General features: G+C 36.4%; 1 protein-coding gene across 2 annotated transcripts in view; it reads left to right on the top strand.

Annotated features, from left to right (window-relative positions):
- RTKN2 (rhotekin 2) overlaps positions 1 to 14,662 on the top strand; it is a 76,180-nt gene extending 61,518 nt beyond the window's left edge. For both annotated transcript variants that reach the window (XM_043596435.1, XM_043596436.1), the window contains exons 10-12: positions 2,941 to 3,106; positions 7,380 to 7,487; positions 8,755 to 14,662. In XM_043596435.1, coding sequence (XP_043452370.1) covers positions 2,941 to 3,106; positions 7,380 to 7,487; positions 8,755 to 9,290 — 810 coding nt within the window. In that variant the 3' untranslated portion in view covers positions 9,291 to 14,662. The remainder of the gene's footprint in view (positions 1 to 2,940; positions 3,107 to 7,379; positions 7,488 to 8,754) is intronic.
- Positions 14,663 to 19,865: the final 5,203 nt, after the last annotated feature.

Raw genomic sequence — 19,865 nt, 5'->3', positions numbered from 1 at the left:
TTCTCTGCTGGTGATAATAAGCGTTATACTTAAAGAGGTTGATTACATGCATTTTCAGCCTGCAAGGATATCAATTAGGGTACCATTTTGTTTTTATATTGTATAAATAATTGCTCAAAAGAGTTAATTCACAAAGTTTATTACCATGGCATAGGAATGTAAAAAGACCTTTATGTTAAATTACAGTGTTGACCATAAGTCCATTACAATCCTCTGAAGACACTTACACTCCTACATTTTAAAAATGACAGTGTCTCTAAGATGGTTACTAATCCTTATGTTTTGTGATACTCCAGACTTTCAAAGTTAGGTTGCTACTTCATGAAGCATACATTTTTTCTCATGTGATTTTTGAATAAGAATTCCTTCCTTCAGGAAAGAACTTCTGTCATCCACAGTAGTCCCTTCTTAACTGCAGGGCATATGTTCCAAGACCCCCAGTGGATGCCTGATACTGTGGACAGTACCTAACCCTATATATACTGTGTTTTCCTATACATACATACATACCTGTGGTAATTTGGTTTATAAATTAGGCACAGTGAGAGATAACAACAATAACTAATAGTAGAATAGAATAGTTATAACAATGTACTATAGTGAAAGTTACATGAATGTGGCCTCTCTGCCTCTCAGAATATCTTATTATGCCACACTCACCCTTCTTGTGATGGATGTGAGACCATAGGATGCCTGTGTGATGAGATGCAGTGAGGTGGGTGACATAGGCATTATGATGACGTAGAAGCATTAGGCTCTGCTGACCTGATGACATGTCAGGGGGAGCATCATCTGCTTGTGGACCACAGTTGACTGGGGCAACTGAAATTGCAGAAAACACAGACTGAGGATAAGGGGGAGCTAGTGTTTATATGGTGCTCACCTGTCTGTATTTTCCCATGCTTCAGGGAATGTATAGCTTTTCTTTGTAAGTCTTTGCTCCTGTCCATAGACATTATATGTATATGTTAGTTTTGGTATGTGAGAATACATGCAATTTCTCTTCACTCAGTACTGAAAGAAGTGAGGAATTTCTTCTCACTCCTAATCAGCTTTTGTAACTGCCAACTAAATCTTCTTCTGCACACACTACAGTAGGTTTAAACGTATTCCTCTAGAACTCTTCTACCCAGGACAGTAGACACTCGCTACCAGTGGCTATTACTTATAATGTGACTGGTCCAAATGGAGATGTGCTTTAAGTATAAAATAGACACTGGATTTGGGAGACTTAGAATGAAAAAGTGTAAAATATCTCAAAAAAAAGTTTTTCAATCACACATTAAAATAATATTTTGGATGCATTGGGTTGCAGAAGAACATTTTATTTTTTTAATTTTTTTAATGTTTATTTTTGAGAGAGAGAGAGAGGGAGACACAGAATTCAAAGCAGGCTGCACACTCTGAGCTGTCAGCATAGAGCTTGATGCAGGGCTCGAACTCACCGCGAGATCGTGACCTGAGCTGAAGTTGGACGCTCAACCTACTGAGCCATCCAGGCGCCCCTTTTATTTTATTGTTTTTAAGTTTTTAAAAAGGTGTTTATTTATTTAGAGAGAGACAGAGAGTGTGAGCGGGGGAGGGGCAGACAGAGGGGGAGAGAGAATCCCAAGCAAGCTCTGTGCTGAGGCTTGAACCCACCAACTGGAAGATCATGATGACCTGAGCTGAAATCAGGAGTTGGACACTCAGCTGCCTAAACCACCCAGGCGCCCATAAAAACGTTATTTCAAAATATTGTAATAATTATTACATAATTATTTTCACCAGTTTTCATTTTACCTTCTAATGTGATACTAGAAAATCTTCAATTACACATGTGTCTCATGTATTTATTTTTTTAATATTTACTTTTGAGAGAAAGAAACAAAGAGTGTGAGCAGGGGAGGGACAGAGAGAGACAGGGAGACATAGAATCCGAAGCAAGCCCCAGGCTCCGAGCTGTCCGCACAGAGCCCGACATGGGGCTGGAACTCACAAACCATGACGAGATCATGACCTGAGCCAAAGGCAGATGCTTAACCAACTGAGCCACCCAGGCACCCCAGATGTGGCTCACTTGTGCAGGACAACACTGCTCTAGAATAATATCACTCATTATCCAGGCAGCCAAATCCCCATTGTTTCCCCAAAACTCCTTGGAAACTACATGTAGTTGCTAGCTTGTCATGTGGCATGGTGGTGCCTGTGTCACTTGGGAACAGACTTGCTACATGTAGACACAGTAAGCACCATAATGTCGTACCTAGTACCATTCAGAAAAAAAGCTTAAGACTATCAACATGAATGAAACCATTGCCTTTGTTGTAGAGTGTTGCATTCAGCATTTAAAAAAATAATTGTTACCATCATGAAGGTTATAGTACTTCGTGGATCTTTAGCTATGAGCTTTGTAAATGAATGTTACACATGAAATAAATGTTAATGGGAAAAACCTAAATGCTTTGCTGCAGTAAACACTAAGTTATGGTTTTACTGCTTTAAGTGATAACACCGTATGTAATGCCTGAATATTAGAATAACAAACATTCTTTACTGATTCTTTTATTTTATTACTGTTGGAAATGTAGTTAATATAATTCACATTACAGTTATGACATGCCATACTTGTTTTATTGCAAATTTTAAGATGTATATAAAAGACAGCATACTCCTACTTAAAAGGATCAAAACAGGTTATGTTTTAATCTCATGTAACTTAATGTAAGTTCTATATGTAGCATGCTTTGAAACATTGTTCAGTATTTTTACTACAAAGCATTTTTTAACTCGGTGATCTGAGTCTGAATTTTGAAAATTCTCAAAGTTCCATATTTTAAATGATCAGCAGCAAGATTTATAAATGTATCTGCTCTAAGTGTGGTAGTGAGCAGTAAAATACTTATTTGTTAATTACAAAAATATTCTCTTGTAAAACATTAATTTTGTCTTAATTTTTAGGAAACCAGAATTCGTGCAATGGATAAGGATGCCAAGAAAAAAATTCATAATTTTTCTGTTATCAACCCTGTTGCTGGACAGTCTGTAACTCATATTTTTGCAGTGGACAGTAGAGAAGATCTCCAGAAATGGATGGAAGCCTTCTGGCAGCATTTTTTTGATCTTAGTAAGTTAATTTTTGGATTTGCCAGTATTATATATATGTATCATGAAAGGATGCACAAAGCAATCTAAATATTAAAATTATAATGTTATAATTTGTATCAAGAATTTTTTTATGCTCTTGAATAAAATGATAGTATATCATCAATGCATTGATCACTTTTTCTCTCAACTTTTCCCCAATGCCTGACTTTAACTATAGTTTATTATACCTTTGAATTCCTAGTATCTCTACCTGTTACTTTTTAAGTTCCTCTGGTCCCTAAAACAACTAGACCACATTTTTTCAAAATATTAGGTTTTAATTGGTTAAAGCAGTGTGTTTAATCAAAGGGATAACAATCCATTTGAGGAGTGAAACACTTCTCTAGGTTAGTGATGATTCTAAAATGTTGAAATGTTCAGAAGGAAATTCATTTTTATGTAACCTTCTGTTAACTCCAGATTCGTTATAATATCATTTTGGACATCACCCAAAAATTTTTTTTAAACCATACATGTGGTTTTTCAGCTTCAATAGTACAGCCCATGATTTTAAAAACAATGTGATAGTAATATAACAAGAGTTTTACTATGTAAAATATGTGATCTAGTATTGTCAAGTTAAGGAGGAATTTTATCAACAAGAAAATATTGAAATGATATATTGAGATAGGAGGGAGGGAGATGGGGGATGGGCTAGATGGGTGATGGGTATTAAGGAGGGCACTTGTGTAAATGTGAACTATTGATAAGGGCTATTTCTAGTCAAACTAAGCCTACTGTTAGATTCAACCAGCATTTTATATCTTTAGAATGCTTTTTTATAGAATTACAAAAGATAGCCATTTCCAAACAATCAAAGTTATTTCTTCAACCCCTAGAAATAATCCAACAGAAATTTTAGGACTTCTTAATGAGCTATTTTGGGGAACTTTATAAAAGAGTTAATACCTCCTGTCACCAGTGTGATCCATGGCCTGGTCAAGTATTATAGTGATGGTTGGGGAGGACGTAAAAAGGGACCTGAATGTATTGATTACCTTCAACATACCATATGGCTTCATTTATTTCTCACAACAGCCCAGCAGGGCAGAAATTATTTCCCTCTGCTCTAAAGTTGAGAAAATTGAGGCCTGAAGAGATGTCTGGTTTACTGCAGGAAACTAGAGGACTCCCTCTATAGCCTTCTGGAGTTCTTTAGGACTTGTTTTCCTTAAGTACTATCCCTAGGCACTCAATAGGCGTTTGAATATTTGTTCCATGCTTATCAGCATGCACTACATTTTTTTTTAACTTCAGCTGATCTTAGATGTGTAACTTAAAAGACAACAACTTCCTTTCGTTTGCTGATCACATCTGAAATTTTAACTGCTTTCCTAAATGCTCTGCTTTAGAGAGTTTGTCTTACAAAGACTATATTATTTTTAGAAGTGATTCTATAAAAATGTTTATGTGTATAAAAACAGGAACAGGGTAAGAGGAGGTAAAAATGCAGAATATTATAGTCTGGATATCAACTACTACTAGATGATCTCATGTTTTTATTGTCCAGATTACATAAAGTAATTTATCATGCTAAAATAGGAAGTTGGAGGGATATAAATCTCGTGATACAACTGTCGAAATAAGAAAGCGATGACAACTAGATTCTTAGATCTGGCTATTTCTTTAGTATTTAATGATTTGGGATAAAATCTGCCAATCTATCTAGTTTTTGAAGTATAAATTCTATTAGATTCACATTTTACAATACATTGTGTATGGGGCACCTGGATGGCTCAGTCACTTGAACATCTGACTTGATTTCAGCTCCGGTCATGATCTCACAGTTCCATGGGTGGGTTCAAGCCCCGCATCAGGCTTCAGGCTCTGCGCTGACACTATGGAGCCTGCCTGGGATTCTCTCTCTCTCTCTCTCTCTCTCTCTCTCTCTCTCTTGCTCTCTCTCTCAAAATAAATACATAAACATTTTTTAAAAAGAATTCATTGTGTATGAAGATATGAAGCAAAGATGGAAATCCTAAAGATTGACTTGTACTTTAAATGTTTTATCTTCCTCATGGTAAGTGTAGCCTGTTGTGATCTTAGGTGAAATGTGATATGTAGAACATAGTAGAGGATGGATATTCAAGGCAGAGTAAACTAAGAGTAATTTAATATTTAGAGCAAATTTCAATTATTTGACTCTGTGTAAGAGTAGAAAATTGAAAGAGTGAGATTAAAAATCACAAGAAAACATTAATGGCACTAAGCCTGCAGAAGAACAGAGACGAATGAAGAGTGGAGGTTGGAAGCCAAGGGGGATGTGATAGCTAATTTTTAATATTTGAGAGCTGAAAAACACGTAAAAGGAATGACACTGTTCTGGATAATCAAAAGGGGTAGGAGTGGTGGGTCAAAGATAAATTTGTTTCAAGTATTTAATAATATACATATTGAGTCAACATAAGCAGCTTAGCATAACAGATCATTTGACTGGGAACATTATAACAAATATTATTGTGGTAAACACCTCCAGTAGACAGATTTTATGTGAAGACAACATAGCCATTTAATATTTCATACTGGGGCCTTTTTTTTTATGTTAACATGTTGGTATCATGTATAACTTTGCATACTAATTTATTCACTGGTAAAATAAATGTTTCCATTGTAAAATTGACCGGTGAACATTCCACACTTGTACCTCTGACTTCAGTTACACATGGATAACATGGCTTTATATTCCAGTTTTCAACATGATTAATATTCTGCTACCACTTTAACAATGAACAGCTTTAATCTATCAATATAGAGAAAATACGGCACTTTGTAATTTCCCTAAGATTTGACAGAGAAATGTTTGCTAGCTTAAAGTATTTCATTATTTTTCCAGTAGATAAGACCTTAATTTTTTTCTGCCCCAAGAAGGAAAAGCTGGCTTTTATATATTTATCTAAAAAAGGAAGTGGAGGGGAGGAATAAGTTATCAGATCTCAGATCCTACTAGATTTAAATTCTGCAGAGCAACCTTTGAAGCCTCAAACTCAAGATTTTGTTCTCTCTCTGAGATGCTATGTGGGCTATTTTGAAATTTTTGCCATATTCTATACTTAGCATTGTAATAAAACACACTAAAAGGTTTTTTATGTTTCTTAACTATTTAAAGTGATGGATTTAAAATTTATGCATATTACCATATAGCCATGGCTGTATATTAGATTTAAAACAACAGAAATGAATAGATAATTTGACTAAACGTGAAATGTCTTTCATTTTTAAGCTATCGAAAATAACTAAATTGGATATTGAGAATATAATAAAAAGGAAGAGAAATATAGATCATAAATCATTCCAAAAAGACACATACGTGTATGACATTTACTTTTCTACAGATGTAAGATAGAGTATAAGCATAGCGAACCCCAGTAACCTGCTTTTATAATATGAACAGAGAGACGCATGGTTTCTAGCACAGCTGTTACCCAGCGCGTAGGTGCACAATAAATATGGAAAGGTTAAGTTGTTTATATCCACCACTCAGAAGAGATTAATCTGAGAATTTTAAGATGAAAATAATAAAACATAATTAAAAGAAAAATTAATGCTCACACTTCAAAATTTTAACTTAAAAATTGAAACAACTTATTTAAGAGTACTTTTTATTCCTAGTAACTACTGGCTTTATTTAAAGTGTCCTTCCTGAATAAATTAGATCCAGTTAGAATTTGGAATAATGTGTTTTTATTGTAATGGGCTTTTATATACCTTTTACTTGACTGAAAATGCAGCATTTTTCTAGTTATGTGATTTTTGAAAAGCATAATCATTTGAAGAAATAATTGTTAAATAAACAATTCTTATTTCTTAGAATTTTCAAAATTAAAGCCATTTTTGAGAAGCATTATTTCTAACTATATTTTGGTTGATTTTTACCTTTCAAATGTCTTAAATACTGGGTATTTTTATTTAATATTTAACAGAGGAGAACTTGTGCCAACTTTTGCCATGAATAGAAATTTTAGTTATTGATCATTACTGTGCCAGTGAAATAGTACAGTATTTAATAGCCTAGAGATCTTAGCTTCTTATATCTGTGCACAGAACTTATTCTTAAAATAGATTACTTTTGTGCTCAGACGTGGACTGTAAAATCATTGGTAGTATTAGGTTTTTGTGGCTTCCTTAAGGCAATGCTTTATAAATTCACTGTTATTTTTCACAGCAAAAAAAAATATGTTGATATCTATTGAAAATGAAGTATACGTCTTCACATTTATGTTTTAAACTAGCCTGCCTTTTTCTGTCTTTCTTAGGCCAATGGAAGCATTGTTGTGAAGAACTTATGAAAATTGAGATTATGTCACCACGGAAACCACCTTTGTTCTTGACAAAAGAGGCGACCTCAGTCTACCATGATATGAGTAAGTGGGGTTTGTCTTTTCTAAGCTTCGGGGTAACAAAAACAACATTGTCCATACTCAAGCAGCTTATTCTATTGACATTAAAATGCTAAAATTTTCAGGGTGCAGTCAAAACGAATGAAAAAAGACTATGATTATAGACTGAGGAACTCATGTTTAATAGATGAATTAATACAAAATTAATGAATACACATTTTTCATAGTTTGAATGCTTAAGATCAAACAAAAATGTTAAGGCTTCAAAATGAATAAAGGTGCACTGAAAATAAATATTAGCTGAGTAGCTGATGAAAATTCTGAAAATGTGAACTTGTAGATTCTAAAATATAATCACGTTCTATAATTTTTTCTGTATTTTATTAAATTTGTCTTAAAGTAATGTTGATAAATGAATACTAGTAAATGGAAGTGTTCTTTCATCTCAGGTCAAAAATTTGGTTAAGTTTAATGCTTTGGAAAATTTTAAATTTCTAGACTCATTAATATTCCATTTTCCCACACTTTGAAGGGTAATTATTTATCTTTGTAGGATTGCCTGAGTGAACAGTGCTGTGAACACAGGTCAACACTAAATTCTAGTCTGTTTTGCCACCAATATATACTTTACACTTACTTTAAAATGTTAGATTAAAAATGATAGATTTGGGTTTACACATTTGAAAATATCAGTGATTCATTTAATAGACATTATCTCTATTCTCTTATTTTTCCCAAGGAAAAATTCATCCAGAACCCTTATCACCAAAATGTTTCCGTGGGTTTCTGGTTTTGGAATTTTTTCTCTATGATCAGAGACTTTTGCTAGTCTACAGGAAAGGATACTAATCCAGTTACATTTGTCCCAGTTTACATATCAGGCTTTTATAAAAAGGGAATCCACTCTAACCTAGAAATCAGAATAGATTTTAAATACAAGAAAAGTTATTTAATAAGTACTTAATCTACAGAATTGAAAAAAAAATCCTGATGTAACTCTACTCCTTTGAAAGCTGAGTTTAAGTGTTTATTTAGGAACATTTACGCGTGTGCGTGCATGTGTGGCGCACAGTGAATGAGCTCCTTAGTTTTTGGTTCTGTTGGTAGGGGAAGGGTTATTTTTACAAGCAAATGCTTAAAAAAAAAGAAAAAGAAAAACAACTCCAAATCACTTGCTTATCCAGTGTGTTATGATGACCGTTATAGATGTTGGTTTAGAAAACAATAACTGACTCAAAGTGCACACAGCTTCTGAATTTTCCCATGCATTTTCTTCTCAAAATCGTTACAGGCATTGATTCACCTATAAAACTTGAAAGTTTAACTGAGACCATACAAAAAAACCTTGAAGAGACAAATGGACAGTTTCTTATTGGTCAGCATGAAGAACCCTCACCACCTCTTTGGGCCAGCCTCTTTGATGGTAATCATGAAGTGGTTATCCAGAAAAAGGTGTTATCTCCTGCAAGCAAGCAGTTACATGACGGGAAAGGGAAAAAGAGACGTGCTCCCCTTCCTCCTTCTGATAAAGCTCCATTCAGCTTAAAAACACAGAGCAACACAGATCAATTGGTTAAGGACAACTGGGAAAAAACAAGTGTATCTTGGGCCTCGCCTTTGGATACCAAATTATCAACCCTAATGCATCACTTACAGAAACCAATGGCTGCTCCTCGAAAACTTCTCCCTGCCAGGAAAAATAATTTAACTGATGGCGAACTCACAGACACTAAAACCAATTTTGAAGCCAAGCCAGTGCCAGCTCCGAGGCAGAAATCTATCAAAGACATTTTGGATCCTCGATCATGGTTGCAAGCACAAGTATAGAAAACCCTTAATGTATAAAACATTTAAGAAAATCTATAACTGTTAGGCTTAATTCAGAAGCACTGGTGATATAGTGATACATAATTATGTTGGTAAATATGATAGTGATTTACATCAATAATTAATAAGCTATTAGGTATAAAAAATGTTTTATAATGAAGAAATGGATTTCTCTTTTACTTCTGATTTTCAGAACGTAAGTGATTTCCCCAGTAGAGTGCAAGAGGCAGTTTCTAGACAATATCCTAATTGTTGGAAGGGTTAATTTATTCCTAAATTAGTACCAGCAGTGAGCAAGCACTAGGCAGAAGAAGGCATTAAAATTTCTTTGGGGAGAGACTGTCTAGTAACTTAAAATGTGTTAAATCTGAGCCATATTCTCATTGTGAGAATTTTAATACTAATGGAATGTTTCAAAAGTTTTATTCAAACCACAAATTATAGAATCCACCCAAGAAAATTTCTTCTTAGCATTCTGGAATTCTCATCTAATGGTTCACTGGCTCTCATCTATTGTTTAACTCACTAGTTAACTCACTGACCTTTCAAATTCCTGGGATAAATTTTGGAATATTAAATTCTTCATCTTTAAAGGGGATTTATAATGTGCTATTCAAAGTTGTTTCCTTGATGAGCCCTGAAATCCTGTTGACATTAACTCATAAAGTGAAGCATAACATTTATTAGTTTAGAGAAAAGGTAAATGAAATGTTCTTTATTTCCACTTTTCTATGCATGGTGCTAATTTCCATTGTGACATTGGAATTTGAGGAAGTGAGTAGCTGATTAACACCTTAAAATTCATTTAATGCTTATTTAAAAAGCAGATGGCCGATTGAAAAATATCAGAAAAGTTGGCCATGATAATAATTTTCAGAATTAATCCTTTTAAAACATTTTAATTAAATTTCCTTTTTTCTAGTAAGGGTTGATGTCTGCTATTGATATTATTCATTAAAAGTCATATTCATACAACAATGACATCGGAATCATTTCCATAGGAGGTAATTTCCATAGCAACTAATCACAGTGACCCAAACAGGATTATGAAATCAACAGCAAGAGGATGCATACCTTAAGGAACAAAAAAATCCATTTTTTAAATAATAATGATTCCTCTAAACAAGAACTGAACAGTTTTAAAAATCAAGTCAGAATTTTCAAATAAAACAGTTTCCATAAGGTGTCAGCAACAGCACCAAAAAATGTGAAATCACACTGAACCCTAAATGTCATTGCAAGAAATAAAAATTCAAGAATTAAATTACTGGCCTGCGTATAATCTCTAGAGATCTTTTTAAAGCTCATGAGAACTCTATTTGGATCAGAACTACATTATTACAAAGTAAAATGAACACTTGACAAAAAATAACATTAATTTAAATGGAGCCTTTCATTATTTTTAGATAGCAGTCTTTTTTCATTTATAGAGAATGATGTAACTGCCAGGTTACTTTTGTGTTTGCCCGGGCCTCCTAGTCAGAATTGCAACTCGAGGGAGTAATGATACAAAAGGTCTCTTGTGACCAGTATTTGATGAGAAGGAAGCCCCTTATGCATGCCTTAGAGGGTGTAGAGACAGTCACGTGTATGAAAACCTGCAAAGGTAGGATTAATTTGTTTTTTCTAACTAGGAGGCTCTCCTCAATGTCTGTTGTGGTTGCCAAATCAGTGAAGGACATATTAAAAATCTACAGGATATTATGGTTTGAATTTTTGTTTATTTTTTAAACCTCACTGCTGTTTTTGACAGCATTTGTGACTGTCATTGCCACTAAATTAATTGAGCTAGAAGATGCTGCAGGCAAAATTGTTTCTGAAACTGGCATCTAAGCATTTTTTTTTTTTTTTTAGTGGAAGCCTTCCTTATAACAACCGGTGTTAAAACTTCCAAATTATATTCTTGTCATTTCCTCATGCATATTATATCAAGAAAGATTTAAGGTGTACTGGAAAGAGAATGTACTCCTAGAGAACCTAAGTAGCAGTTGTGCCCTCCGTGGGGCACTTTGAAACAAGGCTGAAGCCCTTCCTGCTAGAACCGTCTATGTGAAGCCTGACCAAGGGCCACCTCCCTCCCGCAATTATTCAGGCCGTTTCTGGGGGCCCGTCTCACTGTACGCTGTGCAGCCTTTGCACTCAGGCTGAAGTTTCCAGCTTCACTTCCTTTAACGTCGTGCTCATTAAATGTTCATTCACTTCCCCCCAAAAGGTATAATACAGAGTTGGGGCTCCCTCCCTTCCTTCTTTCCATCTTACTCCCTTCCTTCCTTCCTTCCTTCCACAGTTAAAAAAAATCTAAAAATACTTAAACACTTTGTCAAGGAGTTCGTCAAAAGAAGTATTTGTTTTCGCATTTCCTAAACCGGAAGTTTATGACATATAAAAATATGCCGTGTAATGAAAGACATTTCAGCTTTTTATGAGCTGGCTTTTCACATTCTTTGTCCTTTTAATTTGTTTCTTGATAGATGAAGACCATAAACTTGAAAACAAAGAGTTAGCTGTCAGATCTTGATAATAATATTATAATTAGAGAAAAAAGAATAGATATTTTATGATATTATGATAATTCTGGTGATCTGAAGATAATGTCTTAGAAAATTACATTTACATTTCAAACTCTGGGATATAAATTACAACAGCATTAAGATAGTATTATTTTTACTTGCTACAAAGTGGTGAGCTTTTTATTTAAACATCTTGCCAAGGACAAAGAAGGCATCTTGTTACTGGAAACACACACCTCCTAAGGTAAACAATCTTTCAAAATATCAGGCATGCCATGCCAACTCTTGGGGAGTTTGGTTAAATCCTCCTTAACTGTCTTCAGTGCCCCCTGACTTCTTTTAAATGGATGTGCATGTATGTGGAAAACTGATTCCATTTATTATAAATGCCTTATCTTTACCCTTTAAGATCCTACTAAATACATTTTTCTAGTATTTATTAAAAATGGAAGCTGCCTTGAGTTAGAGACAATTCATCTAAGGTAGGTTAAGCAGTCAAGTATTTCCTTAGGCTTATGTTCAGCACCTTAGTCACCTACTGAGAAGTTAATTAATTCAGTCCAAAATGAAATTATAGGGCAGGTTGATGCAATTTATGTTAAATGCCAGTTGAATGTAATCACCTGTGTTACCATGAATGAGGGGCAACTGTACTAGATAAAGTGCTATACCATGAACAAGAAGAGAAATGCTTTGGCAGGAAAATATCTGTCCCTGTGGTCAGAATTTATCAAAATCCATGTCTTTTTAAAGAGTGAATTATTGAACAGTAATTAAACTTTAATTGATGACCATTTACACAGGGATCTATTAGTCTTAAACTATAAAGTAGACAGAGTTGACTTTGTGCACTTAGATTTCAAAAGCATCACTATTTTTAAATGTTTACATGTTTAATGTAACTCTGCTAATAATAGTTATGAAAAAGCAGTTTATCTGGGATCATGCATATTTTTAGTTAACACTAGAAAGGGTATTACCTTTGAAGTTTTAAAAGACTTCATTTGAAAATATGGTAGTGTGTGTTATTTTCTATGACATGCTTGTATAATTGGCATTTTTGTAATGTTTATTTTATTTTTTTAAAGTGTATTTTGAGTGAGAGCTCGTGCAAGCGGGGGAGGGGCAGAGAGAGAGAGAAAAAGAGTATCTTGAGCAGGCCCTACACTATCAGCGTAGAGCCCCACATGGCACTTGATCTCAAAACTGTGAGATCATGACCTGAGCAGAAATCAAGAGTAGGAGGTTTAACCGACTGAGCTACCCAAGCACCCCTGTAATTTTTATTTTTTATTTTTTATTAATTTTTTTAATGTTTTATTTATTTTTGAGAGAGCATGAGCTGGGGGGAGGGACAGAGGGAGAAGGGGACAGAAGATCAGAAGGGGGCTATTATACACTGAGAGCAGCAAGCCTGATGTGGGGCTCAAACTCACAAACTGCAAGATCATGACCTGAGCCGAAGTTGGGTGCTCAATGGACTGAGCCACCCAGGTGCTTCTCATTTTTACTTTTTAATTAAATGTAGGTCAAGTATCTGGATTAAGACATATTCTATTATGGTTATCTATATATATGGATATATATATAAAAGTACCAGTGATTGGTAAGGAAGCCAAGGTCATGTGATTAAAACTTCTATACATTAAAAGAACTGATTTATGAAGACATTTGCTTGATTTTTCTTTAGATACCCCTCTGTGCTACATTGATAGAAGTAAACTCTTGTGAAGTCAGTTTAATCAGAGAAAGACATACCCAGTAGCTGGTGCTTCTTATTATAAGACTAATATTTGATATCCTACATATAACTAACAATTATTAAAATGTTTGTATATAATCCTTCTTATAGGATACTCTTTTAAAAATCTACTCATATAACCTTAGCTTTAGGCTACTGATGCAGAATTTGCCCAGAGCTTTAGGGATACTGGGATACTCAGTTGCTGTAGCCACAAGGAGACTCCTTATTGTAATGTACCTCCCTCAGTGCTTAATTTATTCCCATGGAGCTCCTCAAGGGAGGGGGAGAGAAATGAACAATCCTGGCTCAATTATATTATTTCAACATTTTATTTTGAAATTGTGAAGCGTGACCAGAAATACTTAACATTTCATTTTAGGAAAAGCTTCTCTTTCTCTGAGGAGATTTATTACAGAGGTATTTTTATTAATCTGAATATCGGAAAATACCAATCCTGGCATGTTTGATCATTAGAAAATTAGGCAAGATCATTCTAAATCTTACTGAAAATTGTGTTTTAAATCACAGCAGTTTGCTTTCGGAGATATGGTAATCTCTTATTGTAACTACTAAAGGAGAGAGGGATTGAAAAGACCTTGTATGTACATAATTGTGCCATGTCATAAACGTGTTTCAAGATTATCAAAATAGAATGTCTTAAACAAAAAGCAGAATCAGACCTATAAATACAAAGGACAAACTGATGGTTGCCAGAGGGAAGGGGGCTGGGGGCATGGACTGAATGGGTGAAGGGGAGCGGAAGACACAGGCTTCCAGTTACGGGATGAGTAAGTCACGGGAGTGAAAGGCATGGCATAGAGAGGACAGTCAGTGATACTGTCATAGCCATGCATGGGGACAGGTGGTGGCTACACCTGTGGTGAGCACAGCATAGCGTATAGGCGTGTCACATCACTGTGTTGTACACCTGAAACTGACTAACGCTGTGTGTCAGCTATACTCAAAAACATTTTTAATAGATTTTTTGTTGTTGTTGAAAATGGGTACTTTCCTGAGTGTTATATTTTTAGGTTTGTTAACTCAAAACAAATTTTCTCTCTGTGTGTGGATATATTTTTGTTGAATTTAGCCATCTTAATAAATGCTTCTTAATTGGTTGTTGGCAATTTTAGTTTTATATTAAAGAGGAGAGAGTGTTAAGAGTTATCCATCCTCTTAGCTCGAGCATTAAAACATGTTCGCTTGTATAAAATGTAAAACTATATAGATACATACATATACTCTGTTAAGTCTTCAATCCAGATATTTTCCATTAGTTTTTGAAGATGCTTTTAAAAGTACGTCCAGTGCTGGCGGAATGGAAGTCCAGACCTCTCCACAGCCGACAGAAAGCGTCCCAGCCGCACTCCAACCTCCCCCACCCTGCTCAGCCCATTCCTCTGCTGCTCTCAGCATGTGGACTTGCCTCAACAAGTTTCTGCTTGCTCATCATTTTCTTGTGCTAGCCCCTCTGCCTAGAATATCTTTCCTCCCTGTCTTCTCCATGAAATCTTCCCTCAACCCACAGCCAGCAAGTTTCATTCATTCTTCAAAGTGGTAGCACCTCTAAATTCCCCAAGACTTCATGCCCTCTTCAGTCTCTCCACCTAGGTAGTTCCACTCCCTTTGTGCTTTATATCTATGTCTGCGGCCTAAGCCCTTGTTCATAGTGTTGTGTCCCCCTGCATAACAAAGTACCATGAACTTATCAATTTAAAACAACATCCGCTCATTATCTCACTTTTCCTTAGATCAGAGGTCTAAATGGGCTCCACTGGTTTCTCTGCTTGGGATCCCACAAGGCTGACATCAAGGTGTCCACTGGGCTGGGCTCTAATCTGAAGCCTCTGGGGAAGATCTGCTTCTAGCCTTATTATTCCTACTGACACCAGAATTGTGTATTGGTCAGGGGTCACTCTCAGCAACTGGAGATCACTCTTCAGTTTTTGCATCTGGCCCCCTCAATCTAACTTCAGCTCATTAAATTTGCTCACAGAGGAGTTGAATCCATTGGATTCAAGTCTGTCTTACTTTTCCATCCACTACCAGCTGGGGAGAACTGCTCTTTACAGGCTTATGTGAGTATATGCAGCCCACCGGGATAATTTCCCTTTTGATAATTCACGGCCCACTGATTAGTAACCTTAAGTACATCTGGAAAAATCTCTTTCGCATTTAATATCGCATAATCATGCGTATGCTATATTCATAGGGCAGGAAGTCTTGGAGTGCCATTTTAGAATTCTGCCTACCATAAATTAGGTTTTTCAAGGACAGGAAGCATGTCTTATTGACCTTTTAACCCTGTCATGGTGAAATGATAAGGAAGGAATAGTACTGGGTAATTATGTGTAGGGCATTGTGCTAAGTACATGAATTAACTTCCTAGCCCACTAAGCAAATGTCGAAGACTTGCCCTGGGTCACACCGCATGGTAGCTGAGAGTATAGACTCTGGAATTAGACATGGATTAACTTGAGTCTACACGACCTCGTTGTATGATTTGGGGCTTTTTTTTTTTTTTAAACCTCATCTAAGGTTTTTGTTTGTTTGTTTGTTTGTTTTTTATCCTTTAATGTAAAAATAGTATTTGCCTCATAGGATAGTCATGATTATTAAATTAGATAATACATGTAACACAAAGCCCAGGGCCTGGCATATAAATTCTTACCTTGTTTCTATAGTGTGCCATATAACATTGTAACATACATACAGAAAGGAATGAGAAGATATAGCTGATATGCACACATGCATTCATATATTCTTCTTTTTGTTTTTAATGTTTATTTTTTTATTTTCGAGAGAGAGAGACAGTGTGAGCAGGGCAGGGGCAGAGAGAGAGGGAGACACAGAATCCAAAGCAGGCTCCAGACTCTAAGCTGTCAGCACAGAGCCTGATGCGGAGCTTGAATTCACAAACTGTGAGATCATGACCTGAGCCGAAGTCGGATGCTCAACCAACTGAGCCACCCAGGTGCCCCTGGATTCATATATTCTTAAAAGAACTTTAACCCAGCCCCATGTTTCACTTCATGTGAACATGCTGGACTTACAGTACCCAAAAATGTGTTCAGATACTTGTTGTCCCTGTATTAGAACCCTATGTAAGGCACTATTGGGACTTACAAAATTAAAAAGAATACTTGTTCTAGAGAAGTTCATGGTCTAGTTTGTAGGACAAACCATAAGGTGAATTACTGTTTGAACTTGCATTCCATATATCTAACATTAATATGTCTGTAGAAAGACCTTTAAAACAATCCCTATCTATCATCAGTGAACTGGAGGAATTAGTTGAAAAGATAATTCATTAAACAAAAATAGGCGATAAAAAGAGAATTCAGTATAACACATCTAATTTTGTTATGAGAGATCAGAGAGGGGTATGAGAACTTCCACAAAGCAATTTTCAACAAGTGTAAAAGCCCTTGTATCTTTACTGCTAAACTGAGGTAAGCAGTGCAAAATTATACTCTGAATATCATGGGGCAATGTGAGAGCAAGTCATAATGGGAAGATTGTTCAAATCTAGGAGAAATAAGGAAAATAAGAGTCAGTTTACCCAGTAGGTTCCCGGAGGAGTTTAATTTAACAGCACTCAAAGTTAAGGGGGAGTGTAGTCATGGAAGTTGTGGAAAGGAATGAATCGGATAAGGCAGTGAGTCTATTTTTAAGGTAAAAATCCACAGAACGTGATAAAGAGTAAAAATGGCAATAGGGGAAAGGTAGGATATGTTGGACCACAGGCCACGAACTTGAATGTCAGTTCAAGAAAACAAGACAAACTTAAGAACAGTTGACATCAGGAATAGAGTTGGCAGAGTTAGTGGAAAGAGAATGTGGTTTATAAGTTGGGAGAATTGGATTTTAGTCTTTGGTTTACCATTAACCAGCCATGTTGCCTGGGCAAGCTATTTACTAATCTGCTCAGCTTTCCTATCAGCAAAACTACTGAACTGACTGTTGGTATTTGTCTCATACGAATCTAGAGAGCCCCAGGCTCCTGAGTTGGTACCCCTAGAGGTAGCAACCAGAGAGAGTGATGCCAAGAGAGTGAGCCTCTGGTTCTCCCTTGTCTAATTCAGCTAGAGCAGCTCCAAGTTGATCTGTCTTCTGTTTTAACCCTTCAGGGTGGTATCATAAGAGTCACCATTTTACAATTGAGCCATTTTTTTTTTAATTTTTTTTTCAACGTTTTTTATTTATTTTTGGGATAGAGAGAGACAGAGCATGAACGGGGGAGGGGCAGAGAGAGAGGGAGACCCAGAGTCGGAAACAGGCTCCAGGCTCCAAGCCATCAGCCCAGAGCCTGATGCGGGGCTCGAACTCACGGACCGCGAGATCGTGACCTGGCTGAAGTCGGACGCTTAACTGACTGCGCCACCCAGGCGCCCCTACAATTGAGCAATTTAAGGCACAGAACAATTAAGTAACTTGCCTAAGGTCTTGTGGTGAGTGAGATAGGATTTGAACGTCACCATTCATGATCCAAAGTGAGTGTTCAATATCCTCATTGTACTACCAGCCTCTAACAAATGTGAAATACAAAAAAAAAAAAAAAAAAAGCATTAGGAAGTTTTGCTAGAGTGGCCTCCAAACTTTTTCCCTAGTGATGTGGTCACTTGGTATATCCCTTTGTGTTAAAGCCCCAAATGAAAATCCATTTCATTCACAATAAGATCTGGCCTGTACTATTCTGGACATGATGCTTGGCCCTGGGAGGCCTTCAGGAGGGACCTGGTTTAGGTATATGTGAACCTTGAATCTACTACTAAGCTGTGGAACTCATTTTAATGGACATATGAAGGGTAATAAAAGATAAATTCCATCTAAGGAAATCAGGGAGAAGGAGTAGTATTTGAGCCAGACCTTGAACAACAACAACAACAACAACAACAACAAACTGGGGCAATTTATTGAAAGGCCACTGGAATCTGGAGTGAAGGAAGCCTTAGAAAGATTGGGCAGAACAAGTCAGGGTCTTCAGCAGCATGAAGACTGAAAGAAGAAAGTCATGTTCTTCTAGATTGTTAGAATAGTCTTTTAGAGTAGTGACTACACCAGCATATTAAAACTGTTTAATATTGGGGTTACAGATAAATACAAATAAAAATTCCCCTCCCCTTGAATATGGACTTAGTGATTCACTCCTAACTAACAGAATATGATAGAAGATGATGTCATGTGACTTGTGAGGCTGGGTCATAATAAGGATAGCTTACACCTGAGCACTCTCTCTTGGATAACACGCTCTGAGGGATGCCAGCAGCCACACTCACATGGTCCTGGAAGAGACCCACGTGAAGAGGAACCAAGACTTCCTCCCAACAACAAGCACTGCCTTTTGAGTGAGCCACCTCAGGAGCAGATCCTCAAACCCAGGTATGACCACAGCCTCCTGAGAAATTCCAAGCCGGAACCAGCCAGCGACTCACTTCCTAAATTCTTGACCCCACAAGCTTACAGTAAGATAATAAATGCTTCTTGTTTTAACCAGTAACTTTTTTGGGGGGGGGGTCATCTGTTTCCATAGCAATAGATGACCTTAAAAAACATGAAGCTATAGGGTATGCCAAGGGCTGGCAATGGTTTAATTGCACGTGGTTGGGGATTAGTGAGAAGGAGTCAGATGATCAATGGCCCTGAATGTCAGACAGACGTGCCTTCCATTTAGTTTCTGGAGAAATCTTCCATGTGGGCTTAATACATCCAGATCACATCTGACTTAGTCTCTGTTAGAGCAGTGAGGGCAGGAGTGGCTACAGTTGGTATTGGGGAGCATACTCACCATGTCTCTAGAAGAAAAGAAACAGTAGCCGGTAGGTGCCTCCACTACATGTTAAGTCCATGGGTAGCAGGGACTATTTTTCAGTCATGCTTTGTTAATACAAAGGTACTGAGAGGATCAAGTGTCACCTGGCTTTATAAAAAAAAAAAAAATTTCCTTTGAGAAAAAAACTTCTACCATGTATCCAGGTCACTAATGTGACACCATTGACTTGATTCTTCTTACCTACCAGCCTCCTTTCGAGGAGAAGGTGATACTTTAAATTGCTTCCACCTGTGACATCTTAGCATGACTGAGTTTATCAAATTCTCTTTTCAGTAGGCAAGAGGGAAAGAGAAACCTGAAGGGTGTGAAGAGTGACACAGAGAGGTGAACAGATTAAAGGGGGGAAACATTCAGGGGCCCAGGGCAAACCTCATTTACATGTGTCCACACCAAGGGTTCTGAATGGAATCCATGATTCCTACTCCTCTCAGTGGGAAATTCAACTGTACTTTTTTTTTTTTTTTTTTTTTTGGGTTTGGGTGGGTTTT

Source organism: Prionailurus bengalensis, chromosome D2, assembly GCF_016509475.1.
Source record: "Prionailurus bengalensis isolate Pbe53 chromosome D2, Fcat_Pben_1.1_paternal_pri, whole genome shotgun sequence".
In the NCBI taxonomy this organism is placed as follows: Eukaryota; Metazoa; Chordata; class Mammalia; order Carnivora; family Felidae; genus Prionailurus; species Prionailurus bengalensis.
Note: the sequence above shows the minus strand (reverse complement) of the source record. Positions and strands in the feature narration are given on the sequence as shown.